The sequence below is a fragment of the Octodon degus genome, unplaced genomic scaffold (genome assembly GCF_000260255.1).
Source record: "Octodon degus isolate 3935 unplaced genomic scaffold, OctDeg1.0 scaffold00011, whole genome shotgun sequence".
Taxonomy (NCBI): Eukaryota; Metazoa; Chordata; class Mammalia; order Rodentia; family Octodontidae; genus Octodon; species Octodon degus.
In genome coordinates, this window is record NW_004524587.1 from 14,401,421 (window position 1) to 14,413,585 (window position 12,165).

Below are 12,165 nucleotides of genomic sequence, written 5' to 3' on the forward strand. Positions count from 1 at the left end.
AAGCAGAAGCAGAAGCAGAAGCAGAAGGCTATAGACTGGCTTCCACCAGGAAGGTCCAGGCAGGGCACTACCAACTCTTCAGGTCACAGAAGGTATCCTGGATTCTTCTCCACATTTGCTCTCCTGATGTCCCTCCTGTAGAGGTGGGCTTCTGATGCATACTCCTCTTTATGAATAATGGTTCCTTCCCTTCCTACCTACACGGAGAACCCCAGCAGCTTCTAGTTAGGCATCCTCCTGCTTACCTCTCAACACTTTCTGCTGCATTCCTCAGTCACTGTAAAGATTCTGGGGCTCCTCCTACCAGTTCCTACCAGAACTCCCAACACCAGGCCTGCCCTAGCCTCTTCCACTTCTGCTCTACTCCTCCCAAAGTCTTCTGCTTATGCTGCAGCTTTGTCACCAATGTCCCTTTGTCTACCCACCTCTTACAGGTAACCTCCTTTTCTATTCAAATCTATGAGTTTGCATGGACAGAGCCCAAAATAAATGTACTAGGCAGCCTACAAGAGATACCTCTGGGGGCCTGGGAGATGGCTCAGTAGAATAAGCATTTGCCTGGCAAGCACAAGGGTCTGAGTTCAATCCCCAGTTCTACAAAAAGAGATATCTCTGTAAGGGGACAGGAGATTAGAAAAGTGCCTGAGGATGGAACCAAGAACCATAGGACTTATTCCCTGGTGAGAAATCCTTCTCTTCACACCTTGCTGAGCTCAGAGTAGGAGGTACTTCATTTGTACTCTATATCCCCTCGACAGGTTTAGTACAAGATGGATGGCAGGAAGAAAGGGGCAGAGCCCAGCCATTTGACCTAAGCTCTGTAACTTAAGTTACAGGTTGCTCAGGCCAAGTCCCAGTGGCTCTATGCCAAGCCTGTGCTGCCATGTGTACGCCACCAAGGCCTCATCCTGGGGGCATTTCGTATTCTAATTCTTTTCCCCTAGGCAATTTACACTTCCATAGGATGGGGAACAACAGGTTTTATGTCTCTGATGCATTTTCTACAGATGTTCTTGTGGATGAGTACTGAGCAGTAAGACAAAAAGAATGGTCTTAGCCCAGCATGGTGGTGAAAGCTTGTAATCCCAGCACTTGGGAGGCTGAGACAGGAAGAATGTTTTGAGTTTGAGACTGGTCTGGGCTACAAAGTAAGCTCAAGGCCAGCCTGAACTGCACAGGGAGACTTGTTACAAAAAGAAAAAAGAAAAAAAAAAAAAGATTGGTCTCCAGCATAGAAGGCCTGATCTAGCAATAAGGTCACCTAACTACCCCAGAAAACAACCAGACAAATCCCTCTGAAGCCAGAAGGACCCACAGAGTGGATGAAATCTGTAGGGTCAGCCAGGTTCTTCATATCAGACAAGTTATCACCAGGGCTCACCAGGAATTTGACTCTGGAACTGGGAACTGATGCTTTCATTATACACACAAGCATGCACGCTGGAGCCCCAGACTCACGTCTCATTACTGCAGTACAGCAGGAATCAGAATCCTAGGACCCAATATTTTGGCTCCAGCAGCAGCAGAAAGCCTGAATTCAATCTCTATTCCATTCATTTATCATTCTCCAGCCTTAGACAATCAATAAGTAGGCAGCTAGATTATGCACACTCCAATTAGATAAAATGCCCAACCAGTAATTGGTAGAATCAGGAATTCTTAGATAACGAATTCTTTGTAAAAAGTCCTCCATTACCAGCTTTTAGGAAATCTCCATCACTTTCTGCCTCCCTTCCTTAGCTAATCTTGGTACCCCCCTTTATCAGCTGGACCTTAAATAGCTTGGCATCATGCAGAGTGATGATACAGCTCCTAGAGCATAACTATTCTTTCAATCTTCAAGCATTCACAAATCTATCATAAAATTTCAGTTTCAAGTACAACCTCATATGTTTCTCTCGAGTCTCCAATCCAGACAACTGAACTTCCCAACCTCAGGTATAGATGAACATATGCTTCAAGCCTCTCCCCTCAACAAGCCTACTTCCTGCAGGTTCTCCCCACTGCACCCCACCCCAAATACTGGTTGGTGTTTGTGTCATTTGGTTGGGTTGAGACTGGGTCTGGGTGAGGCAAGGTGGGGTGGAGTGAGGTGAGGGGAGGTTGGGTTTTGTTTTGAGACACAGTCTTCCTAAATTGCTAAATTTCCTGGGCTGGGCTTAAACTTGCCATTCACCTGCCTCAGCCTCCCAAACTACTGGGATTATAGACAGGCACCACAATACCCAGCTACTTTCTCATACTTTTGTGCATGCCATTTCTTTTTTCCCAGTCTCACTCATCTTGGCCATCCTCCAAAACCCATGTCCCACCTTCTCCACAGCTATTCATGACCACCCAGCCCGTTTTTAATGGTACATGTCTAAATATCTGATCTTCAAACTGTGGCCTGCAGGCCAATAGCACCAATATCATCCAGGTGCTTGACAAAAATGTAGGCTCTCAGGCCACACAGGACCCAAAGATTTGCATGGGCATTAAAGTGTGAGAAGCACTTGTTTCTACTCCTTCCCAGCAGAGTCCTGCTTTCTCTCTACATTTCTACATGGAGGTTAAGGATGTGCACAAATGAAATAGAATAGAAGATTGTCCCTTCCAGTTACTTCTCAGCCAGGTGGGCTCCTCAGAAATAGAGGCAGCAACAACTTCAAGTTCCTGCTGGCAGTGCTCTAGCAAGCCTTTACAGCTGTGTCCAGGGACACTAGGAGAGGTTATAATCATTAGTTTACACATACAGGCTTGTGCCCCCCTCGTGGCCAAACCCTAGTTGAGAACCACATAACTATCAGGGAATTAACCTCAGTACTACAGAAAAAACCACTGAAACATCAAGCAGCTTGTTCCCAAGTTGTTCCTCTGCCATTACCCATGCCTCTTGCCAACACTTGTACAAACATCAAAAGCCTACACTTGCCCTGAGAAACCAAACCTAAAACTTTAGCTGAGCCTTGAATCAAATCTAATTAGACCAGAGTAATCCCACAGTGGGTACTTCTACCTTATAGCTAAGAATTTGGAGACAATTTTACATTCAAAAAATAATAATAAAATAATAATAATAATAATAATAATAATAATAATTTTACATTCCATCCTCTAGAGTTCAGTACCTGTATGGTTCCATTTACTGCCCAGATCAGCATGCACATGAAAGTGGAAAAAAAAAAATTTTTTTTTTTTTCCAGACAGGGTCTCACTATGTAGCTTAAGCTGACCTCAAACTCATGGTGATCCTCCTGACTCAGTCTTCTGAGTACTGGGATTGCAGGCATACACCATCACACCAAATTTTCTGTAGAACCCCCAGGCTATTTCAAAATCTAAAAGTGGGCTGAGGATTTAGCTCAGTGATACAAATGCTTGTCTGGCAAGCATAAAGTCCTGAGTTCGATTCCCAGTAAACTCCCCACTTAATAACAATACCATAAGGACCAGCAAGATAGCTCAACAGACTAAGCGCCTGCTTAGGCAAGTGCAGAGACCAGGATTCGATCCCAGGTACTGCATGCCACACTGGCCCTGCCCCCAGGTGTGCTTAGCCAGTGACTGAGTCTGGGCATGGTTGCACACACCTGTAATCCCAGCTCTGGGGAGGCTGAAAACAAGAGAATCACTATGAGTCCAAGTTGCATAGTGAGACCCTGTACCAAATACATTAAAAAAATAAAATAAAATCTGAAAGTGATAGCAGGTCAGGCCTGAGCTTTCCATGAGGCTGATCACTTCACTCCAGAGCCCAATGGTCACAATTGTTGGTACAAACAGTCACCAACAGCCTCTATGCCACCTATCTCTCCTAAAAGTGGTGCACACAGACAACACCTCTCCTGTCCCTGCTACAGAGTGGGCCTAAAGAAAAAAGCTTTCCACCCTAACTTGCACCAGCTGTGTCTCAAAAGAGGGAAATTCTTAAACCCACAGATATACCTGGAAGCTGATAGAGAAGGTGATACACTATAGGACTTCAATGGCTAAAGGTCATTGTATGTATGAAGCTACTGGGTGACACCTACAGGGAACACAGCTTAGAGCCAATTGGTGGGATGAGTCAGGATCAGGCCCAAACCCCTAGAAGAAAAGATGAGCAGCAGAGGGGAGCTGCTACCACCTTTTCCTCTCTGTAGGTTGTACAAGAGGCACAAATAAACACAGTGGAATATTCCATGGGGATCATTCAGGGAAGAAGACCTTCCTGTCATCTTGTAAAACTCAGCTCACCTCCCACATTTTTTTTTTTCACAGACAGCTTGTAGTTCTTGTTCTTTCTTTCTTTCTTTCTTTCTTTCTTTCTTTCTTTCTTTCTTTCTCTTTCTTTCTTTTTTTTCAGAACCGGGGATTGAACTCAGGCCCTTGTGCCTGCCAGGCAAGCGCTTATTCTACTGAGCCATCTCCTCGGCCCTTGTTGTTCTTTCTTGAGTCCTTGCTTCCAACAATGTCCTTCCAAAGGACAAACCAGCTCTGATTATTTTGTACCACCTTTGACAACCAGCAGTGCTGACAAATTTTTGTAGGTATCAGAACTATCCAAAGACACAAAATAATGACTTGCTAGCTGAATCTGGCCTCAGCTTAATATCTTTTAACATATGAGCTGCTGCTTAAGTATATGAACTACACTCCAACATCTTAAAATCAGATATCTGGCTCCTCTTTTGAGTCAGATGGGGTCTGTGGCTACATGGAGTCCTCCTTGTGGCCTGGCAAAACTGGATAGAAGAGAAGCAACTGCTGCCTGAAATGAGGCATGTTCACTCTAGCTTACCCAAGATCCCACCTGTCTCATAGTCCCTCAGCCCACCTCTACAGCTGCCATGCCTGGTCACAGCTTCACACTGCTAAGGCCTACATCTCATTGCTCTCCTTCTTTGTTTGAGGATTTTTTCCAGTACTAACTACTATTTGGGACAGTCTGGAAACATCAGGTTTATTGTTGTTGTTTTTTCCATTACTGGGGACTGAATGCAGGGGCTTGGGCATGCTAGGCAAATAGCCTACACCGAGCTACATTCCCTAACACTCCACCAGAGATTTAATGGCCCCAAAGCAATTCTCAACCTATGAAGTACAGTTGGTACATTAAAAGACAAACAAAAAGCATACTTCCCTGGCCTTCACTGATGTGAGGCATGTGCCATGTGATTATTCACAAGATGCCCAAAAGGACTGAGTTCCAGTATTCTAGAGGGGAAGCCCACTTCAAGTACCCATTCCTGGCTTTCTCCCTTTCCTGCTTCACTTTCTCCAACCCTTTACTTGAAGTTACTGAAATCACTTTCCACAAAAATTATCTGCTTCCACGTCTTTATCTCAGGGCTCACTTTCAAGGGAACCCAAATTAAGATACTCTAGTCTTTTTACATAACCCGCCTGGCTCTCAGAGCACATTGGTCTACCCAAGTGCTTTTAGTTATACAACCTACCAACGACCTCCCCAATAGCCCTAAGACAGTGGCAAAATAGACTTACCTCCCCCAAGTAACTGTACTTGCCCCTGAGGATTTGACGGTACAGCCGGGTGCGGTTGTCATCCTCAAAGGGCATGGTACCACTGAGCAAGATGTAGGCAATGACGCCCAATGCCCACATGTCCACAGAGTTGGTATAGGGCTTGCGGACCAGGACTTCAGGAGCAATGTACTCAGGTGTGCCACAGGTGGTCTTCATGAGGCAGTCATCACCCTTCTTTCGGGCACTGGCCAGGCCAAAGTCAGTGATGATGATCTTAGAGTCAGTGCCTGGGTGGTAGTAGAGCAGATTCTCAGGCTTGAGGTCACGGTGTGTGATGCCCAGTGCATGTAGATACCGGACGCCATCCAGCACCATCTGTAGCACCCTTGTGGCATCACGCTCAGTGAAGGAACCCTTAGCAATGATGCGGTCAAACAGCTCACCACCAGTGGCTAGCTCCATCACCATGTACACACGCTCTTGTGTCTCAAACACTTCGACCAGCTGGATGATGTTAGCATGGCGCACCCGGCGCAGCACACGAAGCTCAGACTCACACACCTCCCGTCCCTCTCGGTACTTGGTCTCAATCATCTTGATGGCATATGGCTGACGGGTGGCCCGGTGTTCTACACGTACCACTCTGCTAAAGCTGCCTCGACCAATCAAAGCCTTGATGTCATACTTAGCTGTCACACGTGGGTCGAACTTGGCCCTGTACTTTGCCACTCTGGCCCTTCTCGGTGGTTCTGAAGGAGGAGGCTCCATGTAGCCGGTATTTGGGGCACCATTGCCAGGGGGTACATACTGACTGGCAGCTGGAGACCCAGTCTTGAGAGGGCCAACACTGTCTACCTCTGTGATGAAGTGCTTGTACACATCATTCTTAGTGCCACTGAAGGGTTCCACCTTCTTGACCAGATCCAGCTGGATATCCTTGGGCGGCTCAGGAAGGACCTTGCTTGTCCCACAGCCCATCACGGACATGGAGGCATCCTCTCCAGCGAAGCTGGCAGGACCTGCTCTGCAAGCAGTGCCCCGTCTACAACTATTTAGATAGGAAAAAAAAAAAAAAAAAATTAACATAACTGAGGAAACCTCTGAGGAGACACCAACCACTCTCCTTTATTTTTTATTATTATTTTTTTAACCACCCTCCTTTAGCCCCCTAAGTCAGAATAAGACTGCACACCTGACTCTAACATGGTTCCCCAGAAAGAAGATGACTTTAGCCTGTGAGCATTGAGTTAAGGCTCAATGGAGTATGTATGGCCTTGACTTATGTATAACTGGGTCTCAGTCTCATACTGCTTGTCTAAACTAACAAGAGGCAGGAAGATATACCAGGCTCAGCTGGTACCCCCACCTTCTTTCCTCTACCTGGGTTCTGTCTCCTAGCCGAAGTCTCATATTTCAAACCATTACTCTGGTCTTTGCCTCACCACACTCTCTCCTGGTTTCCACTGCTTTGCTCATGCACAACCCTCCCTTAGTGCTGATCACCCTATTTTGGAGTCTCTCCATTCGCCAGCTCACCAACAGCTGGACTCCTATGAAAAGCCCAGAGTTAGCTCAAATTCATCCCAGTGAACTTAGAATCACAAGCCTCAGCACACTACCACTACGTAGCTACAAAACTAGCCTGATTTCATTAAGAGGCAAAAGTTCAGAGAAGATACCAGCACTTCTAGCTGGATGGGACTCGGACTATAAACCAGGATTATTTGCTTCCTTGGGATGAGGATCCAGGAACCCATCTCATTTATTTCCCAGATGAAAATATTTGGCTATTAACACCTATGGGCTGGATAGGGTGAGGTGTTAAAGTTACTTCTTTCCAGTGGTCACTGCCTTTTTATCTAGACTGCTATCTCTATCTCAGAACTTAATGGGATAAAGAGAAAATGTCTTACGAATTATACAAAACTGGAAATGATCAATTCAGATCAAATATTTATTAGGTGACAAGAATATAAGAGTAAGATATGGTTCAATGTAGGTTATATTTTAATAAACACACACACATACATACACAGAGCTGGTAATCTCACCATTCTGGGAGACTGAGGCAAAAGGATGGCAAGTTCAAGCCCAGCCTTGGCAACTTAGCAAGCCTCTGTCTCACAGCCAGGTGTGGTGGCACACATCTGTAATCCCAGCACTAGGGAGGTTGAAGCAAGAAAATTGCTATCAATTTAAGGCCAACCTGGGCTACACGGTGAATTTAAGCCCAGCCTGAACTGCACAATAAGAACCTATCTTAAAAATAACAACAACAGGGGCTGGCGAGATGGCTCAGTAGTCTAAAGCACCTACTTAGAACAAGCTTAGTAAAGCACAGGGACCATGGTTCAATCCTCCAGCACCACATGCCAAACAGCCCCGCCCTCAGGTGGGCTGAGCTGGCCACACACACACACACACACACACACATAAATGAATAAAAAATTTTTAAAAAACAACAACAAAAAAAAAGATTATGTCTCAAAATAAAAACTAAAAAAAAACAGGTGAGGATATAAAAGCCCTAGGTTCAATCCCCAGCACCACCACAAAAAAAAAAGAAAGTCAATAAACTTACAGTCTAAGTGAAAGCATAAAAACATATATGAAGGGCTGGTGAGATGGCTCAGTGGTCTAAAGCACCCACTTAGAACAAGTTAAGCTTAAGCAAAGCCCAAGGACCACAGTTCAATCCCCTAGCACCACATGCCAGCCAGCCCTGCCCCCTGGTGGGCTGAGCTGGCCACACACACACAAAATAAATAAATAAATTTAAAAAAAAAAAAAAAAACATATATGAAGCTAGCTCTAGATCAAATTCCTGGCATCATCACCTACTCAAAAAACAAAAACAAAAACAAATCAGATCATTTCAATAAGTTCAAGAAACAAGCATAGACCCATGTGGAATGACACTGGGGTTAGGGAAGGTTTCCAAAAGGAGGTCCTCCCCACACTGAATTTTGAGGCAAGAATGAGTAAGCAGAGGTGGGAGTGGTGATTCAGGCAGACAGAACAGCAAACTCTAAGGCCCAGAAGCTCAGAATATGCATGGGAATGAGCAGTGTGATAGCGCAAAGCCAAGGCTTGGGGATAGTTTTTGGAAAGTCAGCAGAAACTACGTTACAGAAAATAGTACAAATGCTGGAGAAGACCAGGGCTTTCTTAGCAAATGACTGAGAGCTATTGAAGGGCTCAGAAGGAAAGACAGGCAATCTAATCTGTTATAAAGAAGAGTGAGACTAGGCTAGAAGAGGGTTAAAGTAGACTATAAGGGCCAGTGAGAATGTATGCCCCAAGGAATGAGGTGGAACTGAAAGATGTCTATGCCACAGACAGAGGCTAGAGGCTCTGAAAGGGAAGAAATAGTAAACAGGGACAACATCCCAGCCCTTCCCTCACAGCCTGGGTACAGGGTCAGCAATGCAACAAGAGCCACAGCTAGATTAGCAATGGGAAGAGTTGAATTATAGGTATGTTGTAGTACATATGGGACATGCTTGTGATACCTTTCTGTGTGTCCCTGGATGTAGAATCTAACAAGTGAAAAGAGCTGGTCAGCACTGGGGACTCTGTAACTGCCCAAAGTTAGTGCTTGGGGCTGAGGAGCAACCAACACATCTCTTCACCCCCTGTGAAACAGGCAGACAAGCCTAGCAAAGGCAGCAGAGCAGTCCCTAGCAAGTTTCACTGTTGTACTTTGGGATCACAGAGAACCCACAGAAACTATCAGATTACAGTGAGTCAAGGGCCTGAAAAGGCCAGCCAGACAGCTCAGCAAACTAAAGCGTCTGCTTAGGCAGAGTCCAGTGGCCAGGTTTTGATCCCTGGTGTACTGTGCCGGCCCCGCCCCAGGGCCCACTGAGTTGGTGATTGAGACTGGGCATGGTGGCACATGCCTGTAATCCCAGCGCTTGGGAAGCTGAAAACAGAATCACTACGAGTCTGATCCGAGTTTGATCTGTGTAGTGAGACCCTGTACTAAATACATTTAAAAGGGGGGTGGTGCTGAATTCAAGGTGGTATGGCCCAAACCTGATCAATAAGGCCAACTCTTGGGGCTGGGGAGATGGCTCTGTAGAATGTGCTCCCCTGGCAAGTGCAAGGATCTGAGTTCAATCCCCAGTTCCGCCAAAAAAAAAAAAAGGCCAACTCTTTAAAGGAACAAGTTCATCACTTGAAACCTTGATTACAAATATCCATCAAATAATAAAGAGACTTTTGGAACCACAGTTTTTTTGTTTGTTTGGCTGGTTTTTTTTTTGTTTTTTTTTTTTTTTGGTGGAACCAGGGATTGACCTCAGGCCCTTGCGCGCTTATTCTACTGAGCCACCTCCCCACCCAGCCACAGGTTTTTTTAAATCAGCGTGTCAATATAATTATCAGCAGAAAAAAAAAAATTTTTTTTCTTCTTCATACAAATGGGAAGAATTCCTCCATCAATTCAAGTTCTTTTTGATCTGCTACAGTTCTTACTCAAAGTGAACTTACTTGGCAACTTAAGATAACAGAGTTTAAACAAAAGCATTCAGAAAAGATTCTTTTCCACAGAAGCCAAAGATTAGAACTATAGACTTTGGAATTTTGTAGACTTATCTCTTCCTTCAGGAAAACACAAGCCCTCAACAGAGTAAAGGGTGGAAGCTCAAGAAAAGGACTACTCTTCAGCCAGTACCCTGAGGCAGAACACAGGTCCCTTGCCCCTGAACTCCAAGACCACTAGGTAAGCAACACTGACCACCACTGACAAGGAAGACAAACTGCATGGGTGACCCAGGAAAACCATTCAGATGTCATTTCTTCCTAGTGAGGCAGAACTCTACACTCACAAGTAACTGTCTTCAGGCATATACATTGGGAAAAACTTAGGTTTTTGAAAGAAAAAGCTTGACAATTTAAACAAAGCCTGTACAGAGACCTAAAGTTAGCAGTAAGAGAGCTGCATTTATTCCATTTAAAAACACTTCAAAGGCCAGCTACTGCTGATACTCTGCCATCCCAACTACAGACACTGAACGTAGAGAAAAGGTGCTAGCTCTGAAGGAGAGAAACAATAGCCTCCAGGTGATCCCAGCTGTTCCACACTTCAATCACATCTGGTAACTTTTTTTTTTTTTTTTTTTTTTGGTGGAACCGGGAATTGAACTCAGGCCCTTGCACTTGCCAGGGAAGCGCTTATTCCACCGAGCTATCTCCCCGGCCCCTTGGTAACTTCTCTTTCCACATTGGTTAGGTGAAAATCCAGACACTGGGTCAAGGGTAGTGGCTGGTACAACTCGTGAAGAAGGCAGAGCCTTTTCCTACTCCTAACTCTTGTGTATATACCAGCACAGTGATCATGTGGAAATTGGGGAGCCAGAATTAGAGATCTCCTAGGAGGGTCACACTATGTTGTTAAAAGTCACTGGGTGTGACAGTATGTACTCTAACACATCTTGCAGAAGTATGCAAGTTATATTCTGCTCCACACCTTCACCTTAACAGCCTAATGTGAAGTACAACTTGGGAAAGCAAGTATATTGGACAGTGCTAACAGGAAGGAACACTCAGCACTACTGTCCCCACTGACATGGTACACAACAGCAGGCCTAACAAGGTAGGGAGACTTGTTCAAAGCTGCTAGGTATGCTGGCGAAGAATGGACCCAAGACTCATCCCCATCTAGGGTGCCTTGTACCACACGGGAAAAATACCAGGAATGTCTGGGGCCAATAAAGCTTCACTTTCCCTAAACCACTGAGCTGGTATATCAACACATCTCTATAAAGCACCTTTTCTGAAGAGCCTGTCTTCAGAAATCTCAACTCCAACTATGATCTAGGTCCTACTGCTCACTGCTCTATTCTAGCCTGCCTTGAGGGCTACAGCTGCTAGCCCTTTGAAAAAGAGGCCATTTCTCAGGTTTCAAGAACTCCCTTAGGGGCTGAGGAGATGGCTCAGTAGAATAAGCGCTTCCCTGGCAAGGATTGTTCAATCCCCGGTTCTGCAAAAAAAAAAAAAAAAAGACCTCCCTTAGTATCTAGCAAAGTGCAGAACTCATGGTACACACTCAGTGTTTGTCAATAATGAATAAAATGTGGTCTGTTCTTAAATTTCTATTTACTATTAGGGAATAACCTCAGAACCTCAGAAATTTTCAAGGGCCAAGAACAGTACAAACCAGTGGTTGACCCACAGCCATATTCTCTGGGCATCCATGTAAACATGCTCAAAGATAAATTTTCTTTTGGCCTTACAGATTATCTCAACTCCAAAGTAAATCTGTCCACAAACTTCCAGACCTAACTCCACTTATAAAGAAAACCAGACACCTGGGAGCAATTTCCTGGCCACCAAGGCCAGATCTGTGAATGTCTTCCAGCAGTGAACTATAAGCATCTACCCCTCTCCAATACCAGCTCCCAAGATTTTTCTCCGCAGAAAAGCTTCACAACCTTTTGCCTATAAATTTTAGATTTTGAGGCTGTATTTTAGAAGACTATGTAACAAAATCACTTAGGTAGAAACCTCTCAGTAATATGTAACTGCAAAGTGATACTTCTGACCATCATACTAGAAAGTTAAGAGGCTGGGTGTGGTGGCCCATGCCTGTAATCCCAGCAGTGGGGAGGCTCAATCAGGAGGACAGCTGCATTTGAAGCCAGCCTGGGCTACAAAGTGAGCTTAAATCAGCCTAAACTGCATAGTGAGACCCTGTCTCAAAAAGACAAAAAA

The 12,165-nt window shown here is 44.9% G+C and overlaps 1 protein-coding gene across 1 annotated transcript in view; it reads right to left on the minus strand.

The window, feature by feature from the left end:
- Positions 1-12,165, minus strand: part of Pskh1 (protein serine kinase H1) — a 39,276-nt gene that overhangs the window by 15,958 nt on the left and 11,153 nt on the right. The window contains exon 2 of the mRNA XM_004625851.3: positions 5,467-6,496. Coding sequence (XP_004625908.1) covers positions 5,467-6,435 — 969 coding nt within the window. The 5' untranslated portion in view covers positions 6,436-6,496. The remainder of the gene's footprint in view (positions 1-5,466; positions 6,497-12,165) is intronic.